Source organism: Pteropus medius, unplaced genomic scaffold, assembly GCF_902729225.1.
Source record: "Pteropus medius unplaced genomic scaffold, Ma_sr-lr_union100, whole genome shotgun sequence".
Lineage (NCBI taxonomy): Eukaryota > Metazoa > Chordata > Mammalia > Chiroptera > Pteropodidae > Pteropus > Pteropus medius.
In genome coordinates, this window is record NW_024351073.1 from 20,585,609 (window position 1) to 20,601,669 (window position 16,061).

Consider the following 16,061-nt stretch of genomic DNA (forward strand, 5'->3'; position numbering starts at 1 on the left):
AATAACAACATAATAAGGGCAACAAATTAGCACCAAAAGACTGGCTTGAAAAAATGACTTTAGCCACAAAGATGACTTTCTGAAAACCCACACCGTAATAAGGCCATGTCCAAGAAAACTGAATGGCCACAGTACTTTATTTCCAAAACCGAATCATAAATTGTATCTTGACTTTGTCCCCCTCTGCTCCAATGCAGAGGAATCCAGTGGGATGGAGACCCAACCCTCCATGGATCAACATCCCAAATTCGATCAGAAATGAGGGGGAAACAATTTCAAGTGTATATCTGATAGAAGATCACATCTCGGCAAGATACGCCCTTTTACAACAAAGCACCTGCTCATGATGTCACTAGCGAAGAGCGAGGATACGGTCCTACCTGGTAGAGTAAGGCAGATGAGGCTGGCGATCAGTAAGGTTATACACATGAAGACAATCAACAAAAATATCTGCAAGGCAAAACGTGAGAGTGCGTGAGCGGCTCACGGGGGCTCCATGCATTTTGACACCCTTCGAAGAATCAACACAATTCTCCCCGTAAGAACAAGTGGTCTGTGTTGGTATTTCTAGGTTTCCTTCCATTTTACATAAAAAAGAAATTTTTTATTTTTGTTAAAATTACCTATAATTTTGGCCCCCCAAAAAAGTCCATTTTCACATAACCAAATACATCAACAAGCAACAGGTAAATAAATAAAACTATTCACTTTTTTTATCAAATTCTCAAAAACAACTTTTTGTGAAGGGAAAGCGTACTCTAACAGTACTGTCCAGTCAGAACTTTCTGTGACGATGGACACGTCTACGTCTGCACTGCCGGACAAAGGGGCCACTGGCACATGAGGCCACCAAGCACTTGACATGGGGTCAGTGTGCACGAGTAATGGGATTTTAAACTGTATTTACTCTGTGTGTGTTACAAAAAATACAAGAAATGTATTTTTTTTCAGCTTTATGGCAGTGTGGCTGACAAGTAAAACTGTGATATATTTCAAGTGTACACCATGACCTGATGCGCGTGCACGCTGTGAGGAAACTCCGGCGTGGAGATACCACGCACACCTATCACCCCGCATATTTACAAACTCTATTTACTTTTAATTAAATGTAAGCGAAAGACAGCTAGCGGCAGCCACTGGCTCCTGTGCTGAGAAGAGAAAAGGGCCCGCTGAGAGGGGAGGGAGGCGGCTACCCCGGGCGGGAAGGGAGCCGATGCTTGCCTCCTGCCTGACCAGGCCCGGGTGAGGGCAGCAATCTGGGGGGAGACAGAAAAGGACAGAGGAGACCGCTCCGGGAGGAGAGGGTGAGCTCTGTCAGCTTTCACTGCTCGAGGAACCCACTGATGACTCTCTGATCTGGGCCAGAAGTTCTTCTTGCCAACCAAGAGCCTCACCTCGCCTAGCTCCTCCTCACCTCTTACTATAAATACCCCTCTTTCCCAGCTCCCCCATCTCCCACCACTCACCCACACGCACCCCACCCTCTAGATACATTCAGCTCAAATTTTAAATTAAATGCCTGCGGTTCCCGATCTCCCCTGCCTCCCCTGCCTCCCGGCCTGGCATGTGCCTGGAACGCCCTTCCTATTCTCCCTGTCTCTGCCTGGCCTCCTGCCTTTAAAGGCTTAGATCAGGCATCACCTCCACGAAGATTCCTGAACACCTTCTAAAAAAGTATTCCGTGGAACAAGGAGTGACCAGTTGTGTCACATGCCACTCATACAGCAAGCGTGACGAGGACCAAGACCCGACCATCAGATTTAACAACACGAAGGTCACTGGTGACCCTGGTCAGGGGAGAAAGTCTCACTAGGACAGGCTCTTCCTTAACCAATCTGGTTTGCAGTTTCATCAGCTATGAACAAGATTAGCGTTCATGCCTTGCAGTTTGTGAATGCGAATTAAATGGGAGAAAACATGAAAAAGCCCACTCCAGGTCCTGACACACAGTTGAGATGTGTCGACAATGTTAACTGCTTATTTGCTCTAGTCTTTCACATCATCGGTCCTTTCAAACAGCACGGAGCAGCAGCATGGAATCCCAACGCCACGACCCATCTCTAAAATCTGATCAACGTATCCGACATTAACGTATATTATGCTGCATAATGAGAGCACCAAAACATGAACTCTTGTCAGGAGACTGTAAGACAAGTCTACACAGAGGACCATGTGCTAACAGCAACAATAACAGCACCAAAATCTCTCAATAGAAATTTGGAAACGACTGGCTTCTGGTTAAGTCCGTACAGCACCTACCCTGAGTGGAAAATGTAAAGGCCGGCGGTAAGGCTGAAAGCCAATGGGCCCCCCCTGCTGGAGGATGGCCTGGTGGGCGGCATGCAGGCCTTCCCCCACCACGGGGACGGCGTTGTTATTCCGAGCGTGCTGGTTGTTGTTAACTTGCTGGTTTGCACTATTCTCGTTTTCTTCCTGGTCTCCCAATAAATAGGAATGAAGATCCCTATGTAAAAATTACATCAGTGAAAATTCTTACTTCGGAGCAGAAGAAAACAGCAGACATGAGATTTACTTTCTTAATAATTATTATTTAGGGTGGAAAACATACAAATAGAATCTCTACACAGCGCTATTATCTCAACCAGGTCTAAACGTTGGTACCTGCTTTACATAAAGCCTTCCCAAATTAATGTTAATTAACATAGAGAATACTCCATAAATTCAACCTATTTTGTGTTTTCTTCAGCCAGTATCTGAGAAGAAATCAGTAATTAGAAAAAATAAAAAGTACAATGTACAAGAAACTCTATCTGAAGATCCTAAGAAAAACAACTTCGTTTCTTCTCTATAGATGGCTGTGTCTCCTGTGACATGTATCTCAACTAAAACCTCCAACCCAAATCACTTGAGGCACAAGTGAGTTAATGGGTGGAGGCTCACAGTGGGGCCATTAGAGAGGATAAATGACCAAATACAAACAAACACACGTCACATTACGGTGTCTACAGGATGCCGTATATTTTCTGAAAAAATGTTTCAATCACAAAGATTCATTCAACTTTTAAATAAGTATGTAACACATACAGCTTGAAAAAATAAATGCAATGTGCTGACTAAATGACTAAGAAACCCAACCTGAGAAGAGCTCATATTAGGTTAAAACTTCTAAAAAAAAAAAGGGTAAGTTGGTTTGTTTTTAATACACTAAAAATTTTTATGTTTACCCTGTATAAGAAAATAAAAGAACCTGGCCAGCAACACACTTTCATAAGAGGGTAAAAACATGCATACTTTCTCCAAAAGGATGCACGATGATCAGAAAACATTAAAATTTTTTAGAAATTAAGTATATATGTACCTGCAGATATCACTAAATTGTCTCTTAGTAAAACTAATTTTTCTGAGTGGAACATGGAACATATTTTTCAGAAAGGCTATTACACTGGCACATGATGTGCCTACCAGTCACCTGCCTGTACTTACAGCAAGTATCCAGCAGTAACAGTCCACGCTCGCACAAGCCCCTTCAGCCACTGTCGCGTGTGTCCCTGCTCAAGTAACGCTGGCAAAACAACCTGAAGCAGAAGCAGCTCAAGGGACAGTTCGCTCACCGGAGCATCGCTAGGCAATGACAAAGAGCCATAATTTACACTGCGAATTGTTTTCCATTATAACCATATCACGTTAAATATTTAATGGGATGACAGCAAAACTCCTTGAAGAGTCGAATGAACCCATGGTCTTCCGTGCCTCTCCTCCACTCTCTGGAAGCCAGCAAGGCTTCCACATGTGATCCACAAAACATTCGGACAAGGACTACCCATGACCTTCACATGGTTAAACCCAAAAGTCAGGTCTCGGCCCTCGCCTCACTTGCTCTACTAGTGGCATGCTACACAACTGGTTGCTCCTGGCTCCCCAAAACACCTTCTCCTTGAACGCCTTCCCAAGGCTCGGTCCCCTTCATCATCCTGACCCAGACGGCAGCATGTAGATTATGGAGGAAGGGGCACGGGGTTAAGGATGGACTATAAATGGAGAACTGAGGAAGGCCCAAACCACGGGACTAAGCAGTAAATCTAGTTGGAGCAGATAAGAGATCTTACAGAACTCAGCTGACAAGATTTAAAGATTAATTAGAAGGAAAATTGAGGAAGAAATCCAATTTGCCTGGCAGATTTCTGGTTTAGGTGACTGAAGGGATACTGCAAATCGCTGAAAAAGGAAAAACAGAAGAGACGAGACATCCAGGTGACTTAAGTTTTTAAATCGAAGTAGGTTTTCTGTCTATACGTCTTATATCTTATTTTTAATCCATAATTAAGTGTGCAACAATGGCCATATCCTTTGCGATGTGCGTTTTGTATAAAGACAATGCTACTAACACACTCTTTAGGTACAGTAAATGTTTCATCGCTGAACAATAAACTTCATTTGCAGAAAAATAAAAGCCTGTCCTCCTTTGGGAAAAGTAACTGCTATACTAATGTTTATGTGACATGACAAAATTTAACCATCAGATGATTTCCAATATCTATAAGAAATGAACGTTCTGAATGTATGTGCTATGACTGTCAAATCTCTAACAGCCAAATTCGTAAAGCTTCCAGATGTCGAAAACTTACCTATAGAGCATGACATTGTACGGGAGAAAACTGGGCAGCAGACTCTTAATTATACGTATAGGAAGCCAAAGCATCAGGAGTACAATGGAGCCAAAGACAATCTGCAGCGACAAAAAGGGTGCGACACCATGGCAAACCACTCTCGTGAGACGTAGGCCGACTCCTGAACGAACTCAGCTAACAGCCATCCAAAGCTCCGTGTTCTCACGTGACACAACAAACTTGGGTCGCTCCATGTAAAGAATTCGTCCCTGGGACGGCTACCCGCCTCTCTCTCTAGGACCCGAGGGCTCTAGCAGGAGCCACAAAAGATAATCCTTGCATGGTATGTGAGGAGAGAGCTCGAAACTCAAAATGGACGATCAGAACCATCTGCAACTTACTAAACCACCTGTAATCATTATAAGACGTGACCCGCATGAATGGCTACGAAGGTTTCCAAAGAGTGAAATGCCGCTTTTAGAATTTTTTTTGGAAGCATTTAGCTTTAACTAGGTAATTTCTTCTTCCAGGCAGGGAAAAAACTTTTGAGACCCTTCTGTTAAGAGTTTAATTTAGAAGGTATGAACGAGTCACCACTGCTTTAATATAAATTAAGTGTAATTCAGAAAGTCATAACTCGGCAATCAATTATACTACTAAAGTAATGAAAGACATTTTTGTTTTAGTGAACATTTTATTTACTTTATCAAAATAACCAATAAAATAGCTACTTAACAACCAAGTTCCACAGGCTTAGATAAACATAAATTATTCGATCTACTCTACCAGTACCCAATTAAAATAAATAAGTCTAAAGCGTAGCACACTTTACATCGAAAGCAACAAAAAGGTATGCTCACCACTGACAAAATGAATCTCCGGAGATGCCTATAGATAGGCAGGTGGATCATTTCTTGTACTGGATTAAAATCTGGATCATTCAGATTCCTCAGAAACCACAAGACACCAGGTCGAAGCACCTGTGAACGCATTTTAAAAGCTATAAATGCTAATGTCATCAAGGCTGCACATGAGCTAAAACACTAACAGAAAAATAAGCTCTTAAACTTATTTTGGCATCTTATAAAATGGGCCCCAGAAAATTCAGATGGCTTTCCTGGGGGGAAAAAAAGTTCCTAAATCAGAGTCTTTATGAAAACTATTCTGTGTTTGATGTCCTTTGATGCTTTTAATAATTTAATGGGAAAAAAAAAGTAAGGCAGCTTGTCAAATCTAGAACGAGATTAAAAATAAATGTTTTTAAATTGTCACTATATTGAAACATCTAGTGAAAGAATTAGGTTGCAATTTATAAATGTTCTAAGTAGAAGAGCTGATTTCAATCTTAAACTCCTGAGAGGAGTTACCTTTATTAAGAAACCGTACAGCTTCTCAGTACATATCTTCATTTTATTGCCCACATCTTTTTTCTGTCAGTGGAAATCATCCACCCAGGAGACTGTGGGTGATGGGGTGATCGATGGTCTGGGTATTAGCCCTGGGTGGTCCAAACTCACTGAGTCACCCTGTGTAAAGCATCTCATTTGCCCAAACTCTATTTCTCCTCTTCCGAATGAGAAAATTATAATATATGACCTCTAAGGTCCAATCTAACTCACAAATAATAGGATTATCAACATAAGAAAACTACCCAGAGAAACTGAAAAAATTCAGTATAAAACATTTTATCACTTAATAATGTAATTTAGAGGTCATATATAATTATAATGTTTAAAAAACACATTATTAATGTGGTCTCAATCACTTGTTTCAGAGAAAGAGTACAAGCTTTATTTATAAACAGAATTTACTGAACTTGCAAGATACGATTCAGGAGAGCATGCTGGCCCCCAGCCCCTCCCACCTCCTCAAATCTCCCAGGCGCCACGGCATTAAGCCTCTGTGCTTTCTCATCCCCGCACGCTGGATCCGACCGCTCCTTCAGGCACTGCTGCCTCCATCACCGCTCTCAGAGGGTGAGCTGAGTTGCTCCACGGCTGAATTCCTTCCAGGGAGGTGAAATCCAGGAAAGTGGGAATGGTGTCTGTGTGTCTCACCATTACCGCAGCAGACGGCACAGCGACTGACTGAGTGAGCCGGCACATGCGAGTACACTTAGCAGACACTCAGTTTCACACTCCCTGTTGCACCAGGGTGACTGGGCATGAGACGTACACTAATCAAATACTGACCCCACTTTCACCATCTTCATATCAGTAAGAACTAGTAAAGGACCCACCCGGCAAGTGCGCTGGCATCACAAAGGACCCGCACTCTGCTTTTACGCTTCCCATGCCTGCTTCAAGACCATTTTACACAGATGGGTCACTGCAGTATCATGACCGTAGGGTATTTCTGGCATTATGTCTCCTTGAATAAAGTCCAGGACAGGCTCACAGCACAGTAAAACAAGGGCCTTTATTGAATTTTTCCCCTCAGTCTACTCACCTTTCAAACTCGTAACTCATTATAGACAGAATATTAAAATCTAAATTCGTCTATCAGTTATTCCTTCTTAGAATAAAACGGCAGAGAAGATGACTTAGTGAGGAAACCACAGTAACTTCTGAGGCACGATCTGCACGGTGTCAGTGCTGCCCTGCGGAACTCACCTCTCGCAGCAGCAGAATAAAGGAGGCGAAGTAGAACACGTAGACCATTCCCACCAGCCAGTGCAGGAACATCGTAGTCCCCGGAGCCGACTGGAAGCTCAGTTCCCGGTCTCTCAGCGTAGCATCGAACATTTCCTAATCAAAACGAACGGGTGAGTGCGAGGTGCAGCGCTTACCTTTACCAAATAAGCATGTCCATCTTCTAGGAAGTGAGTAAGACCGCCGTGCATATAGGTTACGACATTCTAGACTAGTTCTCTTAATGCCATTTCATGGTGTCAGAGAAACAGAAATGATATAAGGTTAGATACTATGTCAAAGATGGATATGACATTAAGAATTGTTTAAATACAAGAAGCAAGACTGATAAACCAAGCGATAAATAAGAGCTTGACCAGTACTACAACTATAAAAGAACCATTTCTGGTTAACATAATACCTTCCTCTCTTGGTTACAAGTCTGCATTCATGATAAGCTTCACAGTAAGATATGGGAGTAATGTTATCTCAGTACCAAAGGCAGCTTTTCTACATACTTAATATTTTTGAAAAGTCAAAAACTGATTATCACTGACTTCCATTAAAGATTACAAAATCAAAACCGAGCATCTTGGTTAAAACAAATGGTTAGGTTTGAATTTATTACTATAAACACAGTCCTCTTATCAGACTACTTTTTATGTATATAATGTGTTGGCATTATTATAAAATTCAGAAGAGTAAAATGAGTAAGAATATTCTCTATTGGTATCAGAAAGGTTCCAGTCAAAATACTGACATCAAAAATCTGCACAAGGCCTCAAAAAAAAGTACTCAAGAAAAATTAGTAACATTAAGACTCCACAATGTACATTCTCAGAAAAAAATAAGCAAATTATTATCAAATACTGACTTTCCTTTAAAAGAAACCCATTCTAAAGATGTGTTTTCTGATGCCTGTAGATTATTAGATTGTATGATAATGAATAGTAAACTCACCAGGGAACAGATATCCAGCCACCAGCCACAAATGAGAGGGAACACTCCAATTTCTACCACCACTAGCAAAGAGACCTTAAGTAAAAATAAAGGTCATCAGTATCACCCAAATGGTGACAAGTCATTTCCAGTTTTAACTTGTAGCAGGAATTACCTTAACAACAATGTAGCAGACTCCAAGCAAGCGACGAGACCTATGAAATCTAACAAGAGTTGCCAAGCCCTACAGCATCTAGTCAAGGAAAGACTAAGCATTTCAAGGAATAATAAAACACGCAGTAATTTGGGCAATACTTACTACTACTTGGCAGACAAAATTAATGTAGTTCCTATTTCGCCTGCCCTTATCCTCACTACAAAAACCTACGACTTTCACTAAGAGGACAAGGGGAGAGACAGTCATTAATAGGAACTCTTTGGTATGAATATTACTGAAGACCCCAAGTCGGTTCATTAAAGGATACATGACAAATTATCAGTGTTATTGCTAAAAGAATATATCCAACTATGGTTGTGATTAGGCCTTCAAAATGAGATGCTTGGACCTGGAAATAAGAAAAAACAGATAAACTTTAATTGTACCACACAGCCTATCCCCCAGTTGAACAGTGCATTAAACAACCCAAGCGGACTATCAGCGAGCCAACTAGACGATTTATAACTAGAAAACAACCAGAAACATCTCCTTTGGGTGACATCTCTGCAAACCAGATCCTCTCACTGACTGCGATCAATCATGAAAGGTCAAGGAAAAATTAAAGAATAACACTTTATTCAAGCAGACAAAGTAAGGGTGAATTAAAATTTACAAAAATCAGGAAAAAAGTAACACAAGAGTCTGTACTGTACTCCATTCTGACGTGGACCTGCTAAAGGCTGAGCGACAAAGGCAGCAGCAGCACACTGCCCAGCTGTCCGCTGCCCGGTGCACCCCAGCCCCTCGCCTCCTACCACTGAAAGTGTCTGAGTTTCCCTAGCTCTCCAAATCCGCCCCATTCTCAACTTACAGAGTAAGAGTTTGGACAGTGACAACAAATACTGCCTATCTTTTTGGTTCCTGAATTTCAGATAGCAAATGGCGATAGTTTGGAAGGTCAGAATTTATCAAAGCTTTTCACGTTCGTGCGTTCATCTAGCAAGAATCTGGAGCTGCATTAAAACCGAAAACAGCTCTGCGCTTTCCGAACACTCCAGAATGTGACCTCTCAGATTCATATGCACACACTGAACAAGTATTTCAGATATATCAGCTTTCTTAAAAGACGAAATCTTTCTGCCCTCTTCCCCCCAAAATAGTTGTCCACCCAAATATTTATCTACCTCGGAAAAACAATGGAAAAAATGTCGAAATTAAAGCAAATCTTTAGAAAACACTACAGACCATCATTCTAAGACAAACTAATCATTTTTTTAAATTGACTGATATACTGTTACTTTTCTAAATTCAGTAAAGGGGTATCTGGCAAAAAGGTAGAGAAGGGAACACGCAAGTTCACGGGAACACGGAATGGGTCGACAATCAGCCTGCCAGAGAAACTTCCCGTAGCATGCCCCTGGCCCAGCCAGCAGGAAGGATCTCAGAGCCCATCTCCTTAGCTGGCAGCACCCTTTACTGCGTCTTGAGCCATGGTCAGTTTTAAAAGAACAGACAGTGGATAACTATTCCTTTGCATGAGTCAGGTTGTGAAATGAAGTAACTCTTTACAATATTATTTACTCAACAAACATCAAATGGGGGGGGGTGACTAATAAAAGTAAGTTGTAAAAGTATTATACTCACATGTTCTTCAAATCCCAAACCAACAAGGGAGAAATGACCAATGTGGTAAGGGCAAAATGCTAAAAGGGAGGAAAAAACTCAATGAAAACCTCAAAATCAAAACAATGAGTACCACCCTCATACCATCACCCACTAAAAGGAACCTGGGCTTCTTAAAGAAATGGAACATTCCAGAACTGGTGCCAGAAAGGTACCTTCTGGGATATTCCCTATAACTAGAGAACAAAGTTATCAGGGTCTAATAGGCTCATAGCAAAAGGACACAGGAACCACTGTAAAGAGGGTCTCACAGGCCAAAGAAAAGATGATATGGCATTAAAACAATAATGACCAAAATGGATGGAAACACAATGAACACATACAATCCATGAGTATGATCCTATTGCTCAAAAAGTGGCATGACAAAAACAAAAGGGAAAAAAGGTAAGATAACAGAAAACACTCTGATCACCAGTGAAAGTAGTCAGCGTATCAATTCCTTACCCTGAAAACTAATAATTACAGGGAAAGAACTGTGCATCTGTCCTGCTCCTTCCGAACAAGTAAGTTCAGGTTAACTAAATAGCTCTAGCTGATAAAAATAAGTTCTTCTTTACAGAAAAGCCAGCTGATAAATGTAAAAAGTGATAGAATCTGAGAAGAATCATTTTGTAATGCCTAATAAAATAAATAATTTCAGGCGACTATCATCAAGGGATAATAAAATCATTAGGTGAAATGCTGAGGGAACACTATATTTGCGTGATAGTAAAATACCACCCACACAGATCACTTTCTAATGGTTAAGAGGAAAAATGGAAGCTACCAAGAAAGGCTTCAAGATGATATCACTTGAACCGCAGACAAAGGTGGAGAACTAGACATCATCTGCCTGCTGATACGCAGTATTCACAGGCAAAGTATGACGAGTGAAGGGTTTGTCTGAAATGTGCTGAACCTGAATGTAATCAGGCCCTTGATCCACCTTCCAGTTAAAGGAAGTATGAAGACAGAAGGGCGAGGCAGCAGACATCAGCAGGAAGCAGTCGGACAAATGCAGAACGTGAGGCACTGAACAAGACAGCTGACCACGTCTCTTCAACAAAGCGATGGCGAAAGGTTGGATGGTTGGGGACAAAAGAGTATTTATTCTAGGTAAAAAGGATGAACGACCAAACATAATGTGTGGACTTCATTTGGATCCTCGGTCAAACAAACCAACTATAAAATGACATTCAAGGAGGCAATCCATGGATTTTTAATGTTGAATTACTAAGAAATATTAAATTCTGGTAATTTTGTAAGGCATGATAATGATATGGTTAAATAAGAAAAGATCTTTAAAATTTTCATACTAAAAATTTTTAGAGTCTCTTTTCTTCAAGTCTTTCTTGCCATCTTAATAAAATTTTAATTCGTTAAGAATAAAATTATCTTTCACTTATGGCAAAAAAAAATGAACAGTAAGGCTTATCAGGGGAAGAGACGGGGGACGCGATCGTTGCAACAGTTACAGTGAATCTATGGGGGTCTGGCTGCCGAGCATTTCTGGTCAAGTATTCTATGAGTAGAAAGTTATTTATAGGTCTAAGACTTATTTGGAAATTATTTATAAATTACACATGTTATTTTAGTAATGTGTGTATTATAAAGCATAAGAAACTTTTAAATGGTAAGAAAAGAAAACAGGCAGAATTTTTCCTATTTTGTTCTCACGCCCAACTCTGAGGATGACTTAAGGATGCCTCTGAGAAAGGCAAACTTTCAAGTTTTGACTCGATTTACATGTGTAAATATTAACCTGAGCACCAACTGTAATAATCAATTTCTATCCCATTACGTAGCAACTACTAGATAGGTATCCTGACATTCCCTCCTACTGAGAGTCAGCAGTGCTGTAAGGTTTTACTTCTAAAAGCACATGGCCACCAGAGTCCATAAAATGCCAGAGGAAAACTGCAGAAGAGCAAGCCCAGGAGGAAAGCAGCATGAATGCGCTTGCCCCCAATGGCTGTATTCGCGTACAAGGACGAGCTTATCACTAAAAGGGAAACTTCTTGTGTAATTTCAAGAGATCCTAAGCATAATGTACGTAAGTCTACTAAGACAATTTTTTTTTTCCACATAACCTCAGGAGACTGGATTCGTAAAAAATCTACTTAGATATTTGCTTCATATAAATGAGAGTTCTTATTTCTATAATTCATGTTTTAAAGGTGACTTGTTCCTCCAAACATTAATTTAGCATTAAGCTTTTCTTATAAGAGCCAAGACTAAATTCTATAGATCATCTTTTTTCTCTCAAATAAAACTTGGTCAAGATGAAAACAGTTCCATCTATATATCAATTATTTTACATAATAAAAAATAAATGCAGAATAGTCTGCAAACACTTTCCCGCCATATGCAAGAGGAAACAAAGAATGAGATTCCTGTTAACGTGCACAATCTTTTTTAAAGATATTTTGTTTCAAAAAGTCACCAGTAATATTGTTTTGCTCTTTACAAATAAGATTCAGAAATTAATGTTTGTTTCATCTTCAATATACATATTCAGTGTCTTTTGGCCCATACGGCTTCCTGTTGAAGACAACTGCTTTCGGAGTCACAATGTGGTCCTTGACACAAAGTAACTTGGAATTTGGTGGCAGAACCTTGGGAAATATCCTCCCTCCTCAGGAAACTGAGTGGCAACTCACACGCATTAAAGGAAATAAGTTCTCAGAGATCATCCCTACAGAGAGCTCGGGAGCCTGAGGTCTCTCTCTGAGACACGAGTCATAGCTCAGCCGACAATAACCTGATTCTATCAGACTCCACTTTCTCTTCCTTGAGAGGTGCAGGAATTGAACTCTAAGACCTTGGTTTATTTGACTCACTTTACTTCATCTTTCCTAAAGCAGAAAAGCCTGTCAACTGCATCTCCTCAACCCTCCTTCCTTTTTCTAATTACTCTCAGTGGGAGGGACTTGTGTCGTCACAGAATAGTCACAGAACCCTCAGAGCTGCAGTTGTGAAAGTATCTGGAAGTGACTTTGCATTTGCTGGAATCTGGTTCTAAGGGGAATTCACACTTGGGGAAGGCTCACTGTCTTCCCTCAAGCCTACATCCATCTGCGGTGACGGCCTCCAAGCTAGGGTCTCTGGAAAGATCCTGGTCAGGATTTTGACAGATGGCAACAAGACCTTCTGCCATAGGGAAGAACACACAGATAATCAGCACCAGATACCAGAAATGGGATATTTTATATTCTCAAGTCAGTCTAAAATCTGCTTCTACAAAGAGAAACACAAGTGCCCGAGAGCAGCAGAGCTGGTAGGTAACTACAGGTTACTGAAGTCAGCGTTGCTCAGGAAAGAAAGTACCTGTACAGGATTCCCACGCAGGACTGCTATCTAAAATTGTTTCATATATTCCTATGTTTGAAAACAAAATCGACATAAGGCGGCTCCTAGAAAACGAAACTCCCACCATGAACAATACCATGAACAGAAGCATGAACGCCACTTACCAAACACGAGAATGAACAGCGTGTTTAAGGACACCACCCAGAAGACGTGCTCCTAAAGGGAAAGAGCGTTAGTGAGGCTGGCGCAGGCCACTCGCTCGGCCAGGAGACTGGGAGTGTCACCCACACCTGAGAGTTCACTCCGAAAATGACACGCAACTCTACTTTCCTCATCAGATAGCTCATAAAACTAAACCGAATAAAGCTCAAAGTTTGTAAAGTCACATATAGAAAATAAATAAAAAAAAAATTAATCCATAAACATTTCCTCCTCGGAAATTAATAATCTACCACAAACTATACAGATTCTCATACATTACTGCCAGACTGCATTAAATCAAATGACACTGAAAACTCCTTAATGGAGAAAATTTTGAAAACTACATTAATTCTTAACGGCATATTAATGTAAGCTGCACCGTGCTTCTTCCAGTGTCCATTTTGTTCTCATGACTTCTTCAAGGTCACGTGATCTTCTCTGGTCCCTTTTCTCCCTATGGTGTCCTGGTTTTCTTTGTTTATACCTCAGAATACGCATTCTCACTTGGTCATTGGCCCACTTCCACAGATACATATTATCACCTCCAAGATGACTGCTACAATCACCTATTCCTCCAGCCATGTCACATACACTTTCGTCATGCTCCATGCTGACACCAGAATGTCCCAGCCCACTTGTCTAGGCCTACCGCCTCCTCCACCCCAAACATCGAGTTAAATGATCCTTTCAAAAGGAGCCAACATTGTAAGCTTTTCTTTTTAGAAACATTATTCTGATCGGAACCCCCAATCTGCCACAAACCTAAAGTAGCAAGGCGAGTGGTTAGTCTGTCTAAAAGATGACTGCCACAGTCCTACTCCCCACGCTGGCTTACATCACTTAAAGTTTTTCAGCTTCTCTGCCTTAAGGGCTCCCACAGTGTCCTTATCGCCAATATCTTTTGTGCCTCAACCTCTAAGTGATCTTCTTTAAAAACTCCCTGCTGACAGACTCCCCTAAGGAACATCTCACTAAGCCCTCTTCTGCACCTCTTGTGTCCTATGCACTCCTTTGTCACTGAATCTTTAATACAGAGGGCCCTAATGTTCCTTGTTCACATCTTCATTTGAGAACAGCGACTCTATTTCATTCATCTCTGAATCTCCCAGTAACACAACAGCTGGCACATGGTAAATACTAAAACTAATTTTCCGTAAGTTAATGAAGTCATTCTGTAAATGTCTTTTTCCAGTAACTAGAATGAGTTTGAGTCAACACTACTGCCTCGATGACTTCTGTCACTCATGGAAGAGGGCCTGACAGGATAAGGGATGCGGATGAGCACATAGCAAATGATACTGTCTGTACTGACCACGATCATACCCTGAGCAGCTCACTAACATCACATTCTCAGTAATCTGTGAATCACTGCCAGATGCATTCCTCGATACCCAAAGCCATTTAAAAATCCCAAATGGTAAGTGATTTTATATTACAGAAACTTAAAAAAAAAAAAAATTTCCCTTTGAAGAACAGGTTCTTTAAAGAATTGTCCCCCACCTTTTAGTTGCACTCTTTATTAATAAATAAGGTAAAGACAGGTGGGGTTCAGCAAAAAGTGGAAACCTGTGATGAGCCGGGGGCTCTCACTGTGAACTTTGAAATGCTGCTGTTTCCACTAGTTCAGGCATTAAACACTGCAAAGTGGAACTTTAAAACAGGGGTCTCTGACTCCCCCTTCCCCAGCCCTGCCCACACAGCAGGCAGCAGGCGAGCAAGCGAAGTTTGATCTGTGTCTGCAGCCGCTCCCCAGCGCCAGCATCACCGCCTCAGCTCCGTCTCAGAGCATCAGGCATTAGATTCTCATGGGAGAACCGGTCCCTGGGGCCAAAAAGTTTGGGGACTACAGTTATAAAAGACCAAGTTCTTCACTACCATTAACTTTGTTATTTTGTTTTCTAAAAATCAAATATTTAATAATTTTAAACAGTATTACCTTTATGCTTTGCCAATATTTTCAATACATATAACAAAAATTTTTCAACATATCAAAAATCAAAGGGCATCTTGATCTTTAGCATAAAAAGCCAACACATATTGTAAATTTGAAACCACTGAATCACTAAGACAAAGTCACAATTCTATTATTAAAAAAATATTAGATTTACTTACTAGAAAAACTAGTGATCCATCAAGTCCTAGCATCTAAAATAAATAACATGCATTAATTCAAGATAAAATAGAATTTTTATTCTATTTATGAAAAACGTTCACTTTCCTTTCAGTATCTTTAAATAAAATCTTTAGCCACTACTTTCCAATATGGTCTATCATTTTCAGGGAGTAAAAAACTTCCATTTAGGGGAATTTTATATTTTGGGTCTCCTTTGATTCCAAATCATAATTATAAAGTCAAAAATATTCCACCTTCGGTTTCATCCTTACATTAGATAGGGAGCCAGCCACGATTTCATGACACAACTACATTATGTTGTTAACTGAAGAATCAGGATATGTAAATTGTTACTTCATTTTTTAAAAGTCCACAATTTCAGGTTAAACATTCCCTAAGTGGAACAAGGTCTGTATTAGAGGCCAGACGATAGAAAAAGTCATCAACAGATCTTCATCATAATATTTTTAAGATTGTCACTG

General features: G+C 40.6%; 1 protein-coding gene across 6 annotated transcripts in view; it reads right to left on the minus strand.

The window, feature by feature from the left end:
- MARCHF6 (membrane associated ring-CH-type finger 6) overlaps positions 1 to 16,061 on the minus strand; it is a 57,689-nt gene that overhangs the window by 14,243 nt on the left and 27,385 nt on the right. For all 6 annotated transcript variants that reach the window (XM_039842780.1, XM_039842779.1, XM_039842777.1 and 3 more), the window contains exons 9-20: positions 15,579 to 15,611; positions 13,430 to 13,481; positions 9,939 to 9,997; positions 8,623 to 8,703; positions 8,313 to 8,381; positions 8,159 to 8,233; positions 7,181 to 7,315; positions 5,429 to 5,548; positions 4,587 to 4,687; positions 3,445 to 3,582; positions 2,260 to 2,464; positions 381 to 450 (exon numbers count right to left, since the gene is read on the minus strand). In XM_039842780.1, coding sequence (XP_039698714.1) covers positions 381 to 450; positions 2,260 to 2,464; positions 3,445 to 3,582; positions 4,587 to 4,687; positions 5,429 to 5,548; positions 7,181 to 7,315; positions 8,159 to 8,233; positions 8,313 to 8,381; positions 8,623 to 8,703; positions 9,939 to 9,997; positions 13,430 to 13,481; positions 15,579 to 15,611 — 1,138 coding nt within the window. The remainder of the gene's footprint in view (positions 1 to 380; positions 451 to 2,259; positions 2,465 to 3,444; positions 3,583 to 4,586; positions 4,688 to 5,428; positions 5,549 to 7,180; positions 7,316 to 8,158; positions 8,234 to 8,312; positions 8,382 to 8,622; positions 8,704 to 9,938; positions 9,998 to 13,429; positions 13,482 to 15,578; positions 15,612 to 16,061) is intronic.